General features: G+C 50.1%; 1 protein-coding gene across 1 annotated transcript in view; it reads left to right on the top strand.

Annotated features, from left to right (window-relative positions):
- Positions 1–7,730: 7,730 nt before the first annotated feature.
- Positions 7,731–15,896, top strand: part of SDC2 (syndecan 2) — a 93,559-nt gene continuing 85,393 nt past the window's right edge. Inside the window, exons 1-2 of the mRNA XM_041768589.1 lie at positions 7,731–7,736; positions 11,484–12,101. Of these exons, the coding sequence (XP_041624523.1) occupies positions 7,731–7,736; positions 11,484–12,101 (624 nt within the window). The remainder of the gene's footprint in view (positions 7,737–11,483; positions 12,102–15,896) is intronic.

Genomic DNA, 15,896 nt, shown 5'->3' with positions numbered 1-15,896 from the left:
TCTGTGTAGCTAAATCCTCTCTGGTATCTGCTCACACATTTCACCCTTCTGCAGCCCCATCTCTTATCTCAGCTCCTCAGTAAAGCAAGACTGCTCTTTGGGCTTTCCCTCCCTGAGTCATGGTCCAGAAATTTCCCCCACACAGAAAGCTAGGGTAGCCACGAGTGTCCCTTTGTTTGCTTCCTTTCTCAAAGAACTATAATCCTGCACTGCCTGTTATGCAATGCTTTAAAACAGCTAGTTACCTCATATATTTTGTCCAATTTTATAGTTGTTTATGAGAGGTGGGCAAATTCAGTAGCAATTACTCCATTCTGGCCAGAAGAAGAAGTGACATTACTTGATTTTTATAAGCTTTCATTTTGTTTTAATAAAAACTTTGAATTTTTTATGGTGCTGGAAAGCAAATTGAATTATGACTAACATTCACAGTTCAGAGATCTAATTTCTCATGTTTCTGCAAAGCTGTCACATCCTCAACTGCTATAAGTTTTTTCCCTCTCACATGTCAGAACATTTCTCTGGGGCATTTGTTCCCCTCCTCCCACCCCCACTCCCAGTGCTTCCGTTCTCATGTCAACTGAGGCACCCCACCCCAAAGTTCCTTATCATCCACATCTTCTAAAATATTCATCTCAAAACTTGAATCCCTGAAATCCTTAAGGGCTTTTAAAAGCCCAGTGTCCAGTCATCATTTGTGCATTATGAAAATGCTTCTTGAATCTGTTTATATTTTCATTCTAAGCCATATTTGGGGAAAAGATCTCCAGTATGTAATTGTTTTTACTTTTATGCATGTTTAGAATTTTTTTGTAATAAAATATAGCAGAAACAAAAAATAATGTCTAAAAGTTCACGGTTAGTTTTCTCTCACTTGTCCTTAAACTATTTCCTAAGAACTAAGTCATGCCCTTTAGTGCCAAATCCAGAATTTGATGAACAAGTCTGACCTCTCTCCAAGATTACTTTCATTACTGTATGAACATCGGTCACTTTCCTGCTATGCTTTATTTTGTCTGAACCCTATTATTTCATTTAGTCTCTCCTCTTTGGATAGCTCCTAAATCTGTGGCCATTTTTGTTGTTTTTTTCTATAGAACCTTCAGAGGTCCTTTATGCCTCTTCCTGAAGCATAGAAACTCCAGCTGCACCTGATATTCCAGGAGAGCATCCACAACGGATATGTACAAGAAGAAAATAAACATCACCCAGCGAAGAGGTTCTGGGGTTGGCCTGAGGTCCTCTTTGGCTTGAGACACATAGCAGTGACAGAAAAAATATCCAAATTATGTTCTCTGATGACAATACAAGTCATTGGCACTTGATTATTAAAAGATAGATTTTAAATCCTACATGTATGGAACTAAGAAACGCATAAAAAACAAAACTGGAAAAAACAAAACAAAACAAAACAAAACAAAACTGGAAACTCCCTCAGTGAAATATTTATGAATTTTGCTTAAATCTTTAAAAAGCTAACAGGTAACTAATGCCTCAAATCTATGGAAGAGATTTCAGAAGACTTTTAAAACTTCCAGACACACTGGGCTGGGAATCTCGGCTCCAAAACTCAAAAGTTGGATCCATTTGGGCAAATGATGGAAACTCCTAGAGCCATAATTTCTAGTCTGTTATATACAGACTTTCCTTGGTTTGCATGATGTTTTCCCTGAAATGTTCACTTTGCAAATAACTCTAGCTCTGTAAACCTTTTCTATTCCCACTTAAATGGGGTTCAAAGCCAAGATTTGTTGATCTGATGCCACAGCCCAGTCCAACCACTCTGCCATAGTTTCAGTAGTTTATTTTCTTCTACAAAATATAAAAAATAGCTTAGGAGGGGCCACAGAAGTACCAATCCTCAACACACACACACCCATTTGTACCCTCAAATCCCCAAGGAAAATCCAAATGAGAAGTGGGCCACAGAATGTCTGAAGGGCGGAGGACACTGTCTGCTCCATGTTGGGGTGCTAAGTCTTTCTGATCCTTTCTGTAAAGGCCAGGGAGGGGTAAATCTTCCTTGCCCTTAAGGCTGAGGTAGGGAAGGGAGACGCTTCTCTGGATGGCCTGGCAGGGAGGCAAGAAAACTGACAGCATGCCTGTCTATCTGTGCAGGGACACGTAAGCAAAACCCCTTTGCCTTCTACCACCTGTCGATCTCCATCGTAAGGATACTCTGGTCAGTTAGATTTGAGACCAAACCAGCCAACAAAGAAATATAACATTGCATAGAAGCAGCAGGTATCCAGCGGCCTGAGAGAGGAAGATCTATTAGATCACATATGCAAGGAAATAAAGCTGCTAGAGGAAGCATGAAAACATTAGTTTTTTTTAATACCCTTAAAGAACACAAATGCATCTGCAAATAAATAATATTAGCTTATAATAAAACATAAGATTTCCCAATAAAAAATTGAAAAGATATGTTAAAGGAGAAATGCTCACTGCTGTTAAGATCTGAATTAGTGCTCTGGAAATTCATGGCCATGAATAAGCAAAAACATAAGAAGATGGAAATCACGTCAGAAACGATAAGAGATTTAGGGAATATATTCAGGACATTTAAAAAGCAAGTAACTGGCAAATAATAGGAGTTCCAGAGAGAAGAAAAAGAGTGAGAAAAATTAAATAATAAAGCTAACAAAACAAAACAAGAAACCCACAATTAAACAAGCAAGCAAACAAACAAGGAACCTTTTACTGGAGCAGAAAGACCTGAGTCTGAAAACTGAAAGGACATTGATGAGAAATCCAAGGATGTAGGTATGTTCTGGTAAAACCCCTCATATGGATAACTGGAAAGTCATAAAAGCTCTTAAACCAAAAGAACAAATTGCCTGAGGGGAAAATGCATAGCCTCAAGTGCTTTTATGATATATATATATAAAAGACAAAAATAAAAGAACTTAGAATTCCATTTAAGATATTAAAGAGATCAATTTTTTTATAACAAAAGAAAGGAATAAGAGAATGAATATAAAAGAGAAAGCAAACCAACACAAAAAGAATAAGGAAAAGTAAATGTTCAAGTTAATCTAAAGAAGATGAATAACAATAGAGAGAAATCTCCAGAGCCAGATGAGAAGAACTGTCAGGGACAGGGAAGGAATGAGAAAAGAATGTAGGAGGAATTTTCAGAATCATAAGAGAATGTTCTTCTCTCTAGAAGCAAATATGTGACAACACATTTTAAAGCCTCGAGGATAATAATGACTTCCTGGTGAAATACAAATGATGAATTGATCCAAGAAGAAATAGTAAGCTTAAATAGACCAATTACGGCAAAAAAAAAAAAAAATGATGGTAAAAGAGCCACCACCTCAACAGGTACCAAGATTAAATGGGTTCCTGGAGTGGTGCTATCTAATCTCTAAGAACGGATTCTTTCAATGCTGTTCAAACTACTCCAGGCCAGAGAGGAACTAAAGCGAGTTCCCAATTCACTTTGTGTCATCAGCCCAACTTTAACACCATCGGCAGATCAAGCAGAAAATGGATGAAAAAATTATAGGGCTACTATCACTTTCGAATAAGATGCACAAAATTCTAAGCAAAATACTAGCAAATATTATCAATTTCTCAAGGATAGACGCACTCAGATCAAACAAGTGTTATTAAAGGAACGTGGAAGTGGCTCACTGTTAGGAAATCACCCTCGGGGAGCACTGACCCAATTTAGTACATCAACCAACTAGAGGATAAAACCCATAGAATCATCTTAATAAATCTTGGAAAGGCTATGATAAAATACAACTATTTCTAACGAAAACTCATATAAGTAACAAAACTTTTTGATCTACTGAAGACTACCCCAAACTAACCGCAACTGTCATTCTAAATGATAGAACCCAGAGCCCTAGATTGTTTTCATTAAAATCAGGAGCTGGCGCAGGACACCTTGTTATCACCATTATTGTTTATAGCGCTTCTGCTGTTAAGTAACTGGCGTAGGGCCTGCAGCCCAGGGCGTGATCCTGAAGACCTGGGATCGAGTCCCACATCAGGCTCCCTGCATGGAGCCTGCTTCTCCCTCTGCCTGTGTTTGTCTCTCTCTCTCGCCCTCTCTCCCCACCCCCCTCTCTCTCTCTCTCTCTCTCTCTCTCTCTCTCATAAATAAATAAATAAAATCTTTAAAAAAAAAAAAAAGTAACTGGCGTAGGCATTCAAGAAGATATTAAAAACCACACTTTTTGCTAATGATATCATTGTACACCTAGAAAGCCAAAGAGACTCCAGGAGAAAATGTACTAGATTAATTAAAGAATTTTTAAGATGGTAGCACATTAAATAAATATTGAGAGATAAAAGTTTTCCTCTAACCAAATGAAACCAGGGGAAATCCTGCTCCTAATAGTGACAAAGTATATAAAAATAATAGGAATCTATATGAAAAGAAGTTCACAGGATCTATAAGAAACTATAAAACATTACTAACTAATACTTAAAGATCTGAACAAAGTGGAATGAAATATATTCTGGTTTGAGAGGCCTTAATATCATGAAAAAAATGTGAATTGTTCCAAAGCCAAAATATAAGCCTAGTTGAATTTTGACTGGAATTCTAAAATGGTTTGTCTAAAATATGCTAAAATGTACATGGATGAGAAGGCACCCCCAAATCTCCCAGAAAAACATGAAAAAGAAAACAGCTTGTGGTCAAGAAGAATAGGGAGATTGGAGACATCAGAGGACCCTACGCAGTCAAGGTATCCAGTGAACCTGGGGTGACGTGAGAAGAGAGCCACAGATCAGCGGCTGGGAGCAGAGTGGGGACTAGCCGGGCCCGCGTGTCCCAGCACACGGAAGCCGGAGTCACACCGCAGCTGGACGTGGAGCTATTAGGGGCAATCACTCGAGAACGCTTAAAGGAAACAAGCATATTATCATGCGGAAAAGCGAGAAGATGTGCACAGATGGGCCATGGAAGAGCACCCCGAGCACAGCAAGCACAGGAGAAGACGCCCCGGAGCCCGGGGAAACCGCACGTGGCATCGCGCCGCGCTGTCGCTTCAGACTTACCAAGTGGCCAGAGAGAAAACTACCACCGACCGCTGGCTGAGGCGTGGAAAAAAGAAAAAGACACTCGGCAAACATCACTGGGGGGAGCGTGAGGACTTGTGTTGTTGTTGTAAAGCTGTCAGACAACGTCTCATAAACTTCAACACATTTATGCTCCAGCCGAGCCGTCCTGCCCCCGGGAACCTGGCCCGCGGAAGGCAAGTCGCCCTTCACTAAGGCAGCCCTCCGAAGGCATTTCCTGCAGGCTTGTCTGTGGGGAACAGCTGGCAGCAGGAAGAATGCTCTGTCGGGGCAACAGCTGGACGCGGGGGAAGCGCGCAGCTACGGCCCCCAATACAGGCCAGCCAAGTGACTGGAGGAGTTTCCACAAGTCGAGGACAGTGTTTCGGGGTAGAACTCGCCAGAACAGAACAGAGGACACTCGTGTGGAGGGTGGCGGGAGGGGGGCCAGGAGATGAGTGGCAGCCGGCAGTTGCACCTTGGGGTGCTGGGCTGCTGGGGGGCGCCTGGGCCCGGGGGGGCACCGAGGCAGCCCTGCGGCCCTGCAGGGAACCTCCGCCCTCTGTCGGGGCTTTGCTCTCGGCTCCAGGGAGAGGCGACGTGGACATTCGGCGACATTCGGGGACATTCGGAGCCCCGACGCCCCAGCGGACAGCGTTGTTTTCCTTCCCAGGAGCATTTTTAGTTCTATCTGAATTCAAAGGGATGGTTTTTTGTTTGTTTTCACAATCCAGTTCTCTTAATTTTTATTTCAGAACTTGCCATGTTGGAATTTTAGACTCTTTTTCTAGGCTTTGATTTGGGTTTAAGCTGGTTACGGTGCACATTGTCTGTCTGTCCATCTACCTGTTGTTAGGAGAGAATGTTGGGTGATTTTGTTCCTATGTCCTCCTAATGTTATTCGGGTTCTTTCTGTTCGTACTTTCAGCCACAAGATGACATGTTTGTACCAGCGGGTTGTACAGACCCCCACATAGCCCACCCTGGGGTGGGATTACCAGGCCAAGACTGATGGTCTGAGCAGGGTTGCGGTGCCTGGGGGATCCGGGAAGACCACCTGGAAGGGGCGGGTGATGCCCAGGAGGTGCCCTCCAGGGCTGGACACCCTGAGCTCGTGCTGCATGGACAGGCAGGCCACTCCAGGCAGAGGACGCACCTCAAAGCCAAGGCACTCCCTGAGACAACAGGCGCGGACGTCGAGCCTGCCTGGGTGACATGTGGGCATCACCGTGCCTGGACTCCACCCGCCTGCTCACTCACCTCCAGTCACAGTGAGGACACGGAGGCTTGGACTCAGCGGCCCGCTCAGGGGCAAGGCCTCTCAGAACACGGCGACGGGCAGGACTGGGACCCAAAGCCCAGCTGGTGTGTGACCCATCTGCGTGGCCACCTGCAGAGCATGGACACCGCCTCCCCCCACAGCAGGTGCGAGGGTGTGTTCATCTCCTCGCCCCTTGGGGAACTCAACAGCTCTCCCACGCACGACCACCTCACCCGTTTCTCATTGCACTACCTGAAAGAGTCTAGAAACGTGTTCATGCCCGGACATGTGTGCACTTTGCCTTCTAGATGCTTTAGGATAATGTTCAATGAAATAATTCCCTGCATTAACCTGTAGGTGATGCCAGTATTAATGCTATTTTATGCAGAGAAATATCAGTATGTTCTATTCTGCTTTGAGAGGTTTTAAGATACCCAGCTCTACTGAGCATGGAAAGGTAATTCAAGAATTAAAACATTCTTTTTTAATAGATCTTTTCCCTCACAAATCTAAATAATTTTTAAAAGTAATTTTTAGAGTGGTTGGTCTTGATTTAAGAGCGTGCTTTACCTACTTATGCCTTATAAAGCCCTGGAGGGTGAGGATGTCACTGTACTCAGAGTGAAGACTGTCAAAGCTGCTTCGTCTTCATCTCTGTCTTTGTCTGGGATCGTTTGTTGACCAGGAACAGAAGCCCTCTTATACCACCTAAGGAAAAATAAAAATTTTACCCTAAGGACACTAATATATCTCAAGATCCTAAAGGGAATAAGTTTGATTTGGGTCTCACAGGAGCCAGAAAAAAGAATAGAAAGAAGAAAAAAAAAGTCAGGAACCTCCACTATGCGGGCAACACGTGTCCCCTATATCTACCTGTGTGTTTACCTGCTTATCCTTGCCCTTGTACATCCATCATCGAGGACACACGAGGACCCTCGGCAGTCTGGGGTGACTGGGAGTCATCCAAACGCGCAGCTGGGTTCGACCCCAAGCTCCTCGGCGGAGACGATCGGAAGGGTGCATCTAAGTGGTGGGCACTAATAAATCGCCTCGCCCCCCGCGCGACCTGGTCCGCGTAACTGCCGGGAGCAGGTGAGGGACTGTGGCGCCAAGGGCAGGGCGTCAGGGTGGCAGTCACAGCGGTAGCACCATCGTCCCTAACGTTGGCCCGGACTGTGTCTCCCCGTCCCACGGGACCTGCACAAAGGTGGTGCCAGCACCTTGAAGATACCTTTGTGGACCCTTCCTATGCTCACGTACCCGAGGATGGCTCGCAGGTCGATGTTTGATGCCCCCAAATGAGGTAGCCTGTAAACAATGGTTTCCTTAAAATCTCCATTTCTGACTTTAGGATGACATTTGACACGGAACCTTAATCACAGACGTGCGACTTGAGGATGAGCGACAATTCATCTAACAATTAGCCAACTTCCCGGACAAAGGAGCGATGGAGGTGAATGGAGAGAACGGTGAAAAGACGGAGGCTAAAACTCGGTGTTCGCTGTTGTTGGGCTGGGCTTGCCTGTAGATTTTGGTCACGGCTCCGCGCACTGGCCCTGATGAGCGTGGGTAATTAAGAGTTGGCTGGCTGGATTTCCTCGTATTCCCAGGTTCTATCATCTTTCAAGTGAATTTAGTCAGGGCTGATCCTACTAAATAGATTTCTAGCCTGAACCGCTGGTAACATTCCAGGGAATGCCAAGTGAAGGCCAGTCGGAAACACTGAGGCGGCATCTTTGTCCCTCTGCGGTTCCCTATCTGACAGCTCACCTCGGGCCACAGCACCTGCTCCTCCGGGCGATCATGTGACGTCACTAAATACCCTGGTGAAGGTCCAGGGTGTCGGCTTAGGTTAAAAATATGTTTCTAGTACCTGTCGTCTCTGTTTTTCTCGGGTGTTCTGTGCCTTTTAATTCACTGCCCCCCCTTCTTACACGCCTGCATCTCTGTCTCTATGGTCTGTTCCTCTTCTATATCTTCTTCTGAGATTCCTGAGGTAGGTTGTTTATTCTTTCAGCAATCAGTGAGCGGTTGGGCAGTGATTGATTTTGCCATTTTACCTGTTGTGCCCCCTAAAGCACAGCCCTCGAACGGAGGACCTGAAAGCACACTGGGGGGAACCCTTGCCTTTAATCGCTTCCTACTTTCCGTGTATGAGATATACATACGCCACACAACTCCATGGAGTTTTATTCAGTCAAAAAAAGTTGCAGATAGTAAAACACACCAACAGCTGCTGTAGATGGAATGTTTGTGCCTCTGGATCCCCATCCCCAGACTCCCTCCCATACATAGGTTGAAATCCTAATCTCCAAGGTGATGGTGTTGGGTAGTGGGGCCTTTGGAAGGTGGTTAGGCCAGTAGAGTAGAGGCCTCATGGATGGCACTGGGTTCTTATCAAAGGGGCTCCAGAGGACACGGTCACCCCCTCCCTCACCCTGTGAGGACACAGCAAAGAGCCCTTCATGAACCAAGAGGCCCGCTCTCACCAAATATGCCAGCGCCTTGATCTTGGACTTCTCAGCTTCCAGAACTGTGAGAAATGAATTTTTCTTGTTCAGAAGCCAGTCTATGATATTTTCCTTAGAGCAACCCAAAGACACAGACCTTCCTCATTTACGACTTTAGATACGTCCCTAACAGCAGCAGACATCCTTGTCCCTTACCACCCTCCACTACCCGCCCCCCCCCCCCCACAGCATAGGCAGGTTTTTAGAACCCTGTCTTGCGTACGTACGTGCTTTTACCATCTGTGCCTTTTATACGTCCAGATTATCCTTCTGGTCACACCTTCCGACTCTCAAATGCATTTGGACACAAGATTTGAATATTTCTTTGTTATCAAATACCTGATATTATGTGACTCTCAAAATGGCACCATCCCCTTATTATCCGTACTCTCAATGTTGCATAAACCCCAAGAGGCTCATAAGCACCAAAAGCTTTGGGGGTGCATGTTCAGGTGCAAGGGTGTGTATGTTCCTTGAACAGATGTACGGGCTTATTTCCTTTGATCGCTGTCTGCCCACGCTGAGGCAGGGAGTGGCCACCATGGTCCTTCTTAGGGAGATGCCCCAACACACAGCAGTAACCTGGAGAGCCAGCAGGTGAGTGCGTTTCCCCCTTTCACTGGGGTTCTGATCTATTCGATGTTTGTAACCGTTGGGGAGAAAGGAGGTGCAGCCTTGCCCCAGGCCTGAAAAGCAGACTAGATCTCTTGGAGGTAGAGGCAACAGTTGAGGCTCTTTGCATTTCTTTCACACTGTTCATTTTCCTTTGGAAACTCCTTTTCGAAGCCCCTCTCTCCTCCATCTCATGCAATTCTTTAAGCCACAAAGAATCCATCTTAAAAATAAGGCTGTAGTTCATCCTTCCAAAAACCAGACTCCCACGCTGACCCACAGTTGCCAGTGCAGTTTCTGTGGAATTAGAAGCGTCCGATGATACAACTTCCAGTTCTCCTGACTTTCTCTCTCTCTTTCTCCTTTGCCCACTTTTCTGTCTCTCCACATTTCCTCTTGGACTATCAGCACGTTTGACTTGCCCGTGGGGAGCTTGGCGGATGGCATTCAGCATGGAAGAGCTGATGCCTCTGACTTTGAGCTGTAACTTCCCAGTTCTCTAAATTTCTTTCTTTGAGATTTATTGCAGTGAACGGTCACTGAGACACTGTGATTCTCAGAGTAGGCTCTATTTTATTCTAAGTTAAAAAATTACCATGGCCTAGTATCTATCAATCTATATCTATGTTTCTCACAGTTTCACAACTCTCATGCAGTATAGACTGAGTTTTAGACCAAAATTTATCTAAAAAATATTTATTGTGTGTCTTTATGTACCAGGAATGAGAATACAGTGGTGGAAAAGACAGAAAGGTCCCTGGTCTCCTGGAATGGGCATTTTAGGAGCAGAATAGTTGCACATTTGACTTATTCTGGAAGCCAGAGAGAAAAAGATTCTAACAGAAGGAAGAACGTATTTGCGGTGTTCTGTAGGATGCATGCCATAGACACCGAATTGAAAAACAGTTTCCATCACAAAATATTTCAGATTAATTACTTCCATTCAGGAAATACAGGCTTCTTATTTTCTCCAAACTAGAAATTACTTTCTCTGTCTTTTCTTTGAAGTTCTCCTAAATCTGTTATTATTCAGTGTCTCTATCCAATTTCTCATCAAATTGCCCTATTTGTAGCTTCCAAACTTTAACACCCTTAGGCTGAGATGGAGCCTCTAAGATGATTTAGAGGCTGAAACTGCGTGTGAGGCAGAAACGGTATTTAGGTCCTTCATGAAATCATGAGCTTTCCAAGTGCTGCATTTTGGGTCGATAGGGGGTCTTCGGTCACTCTTTATTTTTCTTCTTCTTTTTTTTTTTTTTTTGAAGGAGGGTGTAGGAGGGGTGAGAAGCCCTGGCACCGCGCGTTCCTTACATTCATCCACTTAAGTAAGACACGGGATTCACGAAGGCCTGAAGGCGGCGGCGAAGTTTGTGTGTTTCCCCGACTCTCCAAGCGGTGTCCTCCTGCTGGTGTGATGCCCGCAGGCCCGGCTCAGGCCCGGTGCAGGCCCGGCTCAGGCCCGGTTCAGGCCCGGCTCAGGGTCTCCGTGGTGACAGCGACCTCTCCCCCGGGAAGTGAGCTTGGAGAGACCCCTCGGAGGAGGCAGGAGGCAGGCGGGGGAGCGCGGTGGGGCGGGCAGGGCGGGCAGGGAGGGGAGCGCAGGGGAGGGGAGGGTGGGGAGGGGAGGGCAGGTTAGTGAAGATGGGGAGGTGGGAGAGGGCAGGGAAGGGTAGGAAGGGGAGGGCAGGGGAGGGCAGTGAGGGTAGGGAGGTGAGGTGAGGGGAGGGGAGGGCAGGGGAGGGGAGGGGGGAGGGCAGGGCAGTGAAGACGGGGAGGTGGGAGAGGGCAGGGAAGGGTAGGAAGGGGAGGGGAGGGGAGGGGAGGGCAGTGAGGAGGGGAGGGCAGGGGAGGGGAGGGGGGAGGGCAGGGCAGGGAGGGGAAGCCGAGCCCGCGCACAGCGCACCCGCTGGAACCGTGCAGCGGAGCCCGAGCGCCCACTGGGGTCATCCTGCAGGAATGTCTCCGGCCCGGCTGGAGTCACACGGCGCCTCCCCTCCCCCGGGCGCCCGGGGAGCGGGGAGGGGGAGGGGGAGGAGGGAGGGGGGAGGGAGGAGCGGGAGCGGGGGCGGGGGGAGGAGGGGTTGGAGCGGGAGGGGCGGCGCGGGCGGAGCGAGCGGGCGGGGCGGGGCGGCGGGAGGCGGGAGGCGGGAGGCGGCGCCGGGAGCCCCAGTCCGCGCTGGTCCGCGCGTCGCCCCGGAGCCGCGGAGCCGCCGCTGCGCCCGCCCTCCCAGCCCCTCGGTGCGCCCTCCCTCCGTCCCTCCGTCCCTCCCGCCCTCCCGGGTCCGCCCTCCCGGGTCCGCCCGCAGCGGGAGCCGCGCCGGGAGCCGCGGAGCAGCAGGCGAGGAGCGGCGGCCGCGGCCCGCGGGAGCCAACAAGTGAGGAGGCGCCGCGCTCCGGGCGCAGCGGGCGGCGCAGCGGGCGCGGGAGAGGCCGGCGAGCCCCGACCCGACCCGACCCGACCCGGCCCGGCCCGACCTCGACCCGACCTCGACCCCCACCGGGACCCGGCCCGGCCCGACCCCGACCCGACCTCGACCCCCACCGGGACCCGGCCCGGCCCGGCGGCTGTGCGCTGGTTGGCGGCGGCCCGCGTGGCGCTCGCTGCAGGCGCGTCCGGAGCGGCCGGTGCCGGGAACATGCGGCGCGCCTGGGTCCTGCTCGCCCTGGGCCTGGCGGCCTGCGCGGCGGCGGCGGCGGTGAGTGCGGGCGGGCGGGCGGGCGGGGGCGGCGGCGGCGGCCCGGCCCTGCGCCTCGGGCGCGCTGTCCCGGGGCCGGGGCCCGACCTCCCGCACCCGCACTCGGCGCCCGGAGACCGAAGTTTGCAGAACTTCTATTGTCTGAGGCCGCGCGCGGCGGGGCGGGGGGCGCGAGCGCTCGGCGGGCCTCCAGCCGCCACGCCCGCCCCGGCCCGCGGCACCCGGCACCCAGCACCCGCGGCACCCGGCACCCAGCACCCAGCCTGCCTCCCGGGCGCGGCGGCGGGTGCGCGTCTGGGGCTGCGGGGCCGGGAGGGCGCCCTCGGGGTGCAGGGGGCTGACCCCGGGGGTGCAGGGCAGCGGCTGTTCCGACCCCGCCGGTGCGCGACCCCCGGGCCGGCCACCTGGGCGGCCCTGCCTCCTGCCTCCTGCCTCCTGCCCGGAGCTGGGGAGTGGAGGCTCCCGGGGTGGGGTCCCCGCGTGCGCCAGGTGCGCCCGCAGGTGGGCCGGAGCAGCGCGCAGGGTGCCCCTGGGCTGCCGGTCCCCGCGGCGGTCGGAGGGTCAACCCGCCGGCGCCCACCCATCCCCTCAGCAACTCCGGCTCCTCGGACACGGAAGGGGAGAGCCTCACTCTCCGCGCATCTCAGAAAAACATGATTTGCTCATCTTGTTGCAAAACAGGGCAAAGGGGAGCAGGGTGGCCCGGCCCCGGGGCTCGCGGGGAAGCCGCCTGGGGCGCCGCGGGGCCAGGGAGGCCCCTTGCTGGAGCTGAATCCTGCGCCGCGTCGGCTGGCAAGTGTCAGGGTTCGGGGCTGCTGCAGAAAGAAAGTCTCGGTTTCTCTGCATTTTGGCAGAAACCTGTCGCTGCTCCTAGAGGAGGCTCCCCTGGGCTGCCCTGGGGTCCCCTGGGCTCCCCGACTATCCGCCTTGGGCTTCCGAGATTCCTCCCTTCTGACCAGGAGCAGATGCCTTCCCAGCGAGCTCCCCGCTCCCTGCGGGAGATGCTCTCCCAGGCAACTGGAGGATCATCCAGAAGGCTGATGAGGTATTTTTAAGATGTCACTTTGGAGTCTTTGTGAGGCTGCTGCAAACCTGGGGTGGCCCCGAGCCCCATTTTTCAATCACTCCTAGTCCCCGTCCCATGCGGAGCAGCCTCAGCCTGTGTGAAGTTGCAAGACCCAGCTTTTCAGCAGCCAGTATTACAGCACGTTGTCTCCAAAACCTCTTATTCCAAGGTTGAAAAAGACACCGCTTCCCAGGAGTGACAGGAAGCGGTTGTCCCTCCGAGCCAAAAAGTCTGTGTTTCAGAGGAGGAGAGGGGAAAAAAATGTCTGCACTTAGTGGGTTTTTGAGTTTTATACTAAGCACAAGGGAAGGAGAGGGGCGCACAGAGATTCTTGGGAATGAAGGCTCAAAGCTGTCGTTGTGGAGGCTTCCTTTCTGGGTGCTGGAGGCAGCAGGGACTGCTCCTGGCCACACGTTCCTACTTTCCAGCGTCATTGGTTAGGGCTGTCGCTGCGGGAACACCGAGCAAGGGAAAGGACTGACCCGGTGTGGCCCAAGTGCTATGCTGCTGTTTCTGTCTTTTTTTTTTTTTTTTTTTTTTTTACCGAGACTGTTTACCTTTAGAAGTAATATATTGCAGGCTGCTATAAACACATGATTTGAACCGGAAATATGTTTAAGAAAAGGAAGTGTTCTGAAACTAATGGAATTTTGTACACACATCTCCCTGTGTGTGAATTAAGAGAATCTGTCAAGTCATTTGGATTCGGACGTTACCTCTCAGCACACTGGGAAAGGCAGGCTTTGGACAGTTGCATTAGAAAGAAAAATAAAACTGGAGCTATGTAACCTTTTTCAGTCCTTCAAAAAATATGTTTTGGCTGTGCTGGTAAATGAAACAAATTGTTTTTCTTAGGGAATTTTAGAAAAACAAGGGCTGTTTGTCTTTTCGTTGGCTCTTGGCAGTAGGTAGACATCATTTTAGAGAGAAAGATCTTGTGAGCTCAGGCTTGCAAAAGATGGATGTCCTAAAGGGAGTTAGGGTATGCCCTCCAATTACTGCTTCTGGGGCCTGGCGCACCTGCATAACACCATTACTCACAGGGCACCTTGAATGATCATTAGTTTGGAAAGGATTTCAAAAGATCGTCTAGCTTTTTCTTTTTTTTATTATTATTATTTATTTATTTATTTACTTATTTTCATCTAGTTTTTTTCCTGGGCAGGACTGATTCTCAGCTCTCTGGAAGCCCCCCAGAGGCCTGAGCAGCCAGCCGCAGGTGGCCCTGAGTCTGCTTAGGTTGGCAGGGCCTGGAGGCTGACCCAGCCACACACAACCAGACACTCTGTCATTAAGGTTTATGGGGAGTCAGGTCAAGCCACTATGTTATTGGCGTGTCAGCCGGCAGCGATCCAGTTGATGGCGTGAGGAATGTCATCTGAGTTGAGGTTCTCACAACATTGCCAAAAATCAGACTAAAATGATCTCGCCCGTTGTTTCCTTCTTACCATGGAAGGAGACCTGCCATTTGTGCCACCGTCGATGGCACGTTCCAGTATCTCAGAATCACCCGACTCTTTCACGGACCGGAAGCCCAAATCAGGTTTTAGGAAAGAAAACAGCAAGAGGTCACGAAGGAGAGCCCTTGCTGTTTACCTCTTTAATCGGTTGCACCAGCACCATCATCTTAATTCTAGGCTTTCGGATTTGACCCTTGCAGACATCCTTGACTCATGCCACTCTGTTGACTTCCATGTCCTGTTGCCTGCTCAGTCCACCTCCGTGTTGCTCGGTCTGCAAATACCGTGCGGCACCTGCTCAGTGCCGGCTTGGATGCCCCCCTGTGCTCCCGCAGCCCGCATTCTGGTGATCCAGGTAGCCTTCCCCTTCGGTTCCGTCTCTCTTGGGACCCATGCCTTTGTATCAGCAGCAGCTTTGTAGTTGCGCCTCCTGGTCCAGATGCTCATTTGCTGTTTGATGCACCGTGCTGGTGGTGTTCCCATGGTCCACAGACCTCCGCGTTTCCTTGTTATCACGGCATGGAGTCTAAATATCTCTGCCAGATTTATAAGATGCTCATAATATCGCCCCTTCCTATTATCCCCCCCTTGATCACGCTCCATCCTGTCACCTGGCCATGGCCGCTGGTCTCACTGTCATGATCACTCCTGGGACGTAGCCGCCTCTTTAGTGTTTCTCTTTTAACATTCTGTAGATTCAGACCCAGGCTCCAGATGGCCTTTCATGTTTGAGCCCTTATTTTTCTCTTTCTGTAAATGGTACAGCAGAGGAATGACGCGAATCATTGGCAGTGTGGAAATCCAGATTTCGGGGCCTCCTCTCAGACCTGCATGGTCAGTAGCCTGAAACAGGGTGATCTGGCTGTTTCTGAAGCATCTCAGGTGATGCCCATCCATCAGTCACATCTGGGAACCACTGGCCTGGGGCACATGCTTTACTTCGTCTTATATGCTATTGTGCGCTAGTTGGGGGGCTCCCAGCAGTATGTGGCCCCTTGGAGGCCACTGTGGAGCGCAGACAGGTTCGGCCTGGCAGGTGGACAAGCTGGGTTCAGATGCTGGTACTTTTGCCGCTTAATGTGGTATAGCTTGGACAACATGCTAAAACTCCAAGTCACTTGAAAAAATACGTGGTGCATGTGTATAGGTTGGATGTGAACACCTTTATAGCATGAGTGTCCTGACCCTGTAACGGGGGAGCCTAGGCATGGTGCTTCAGGCACAGAGGGCACTACGTGGTTTCTCTCTTCCTTTCTTGGCCTCTACTTT

Source organism: Vulpes lagopus, chromosome 9 (genome assembly GCF_018345385.1).
Source record: "Vulpes lagopus strain Blue_001 chromosome 9, ASM1834538v1, whole genome shotgun sequence".
In the NCBI taxonomy this organism is placed as follows: Eukaryota; Metazoa; Chordata; class Mammalia; order Carnivora; family Canidae; genus Vulpes; species Vulpes lagopus.
The sequence above is the reverse complement of the archived record's forward strand: the minus strand, read 5'-3'. Positions and strand labels throughout refer to the sequence as shown.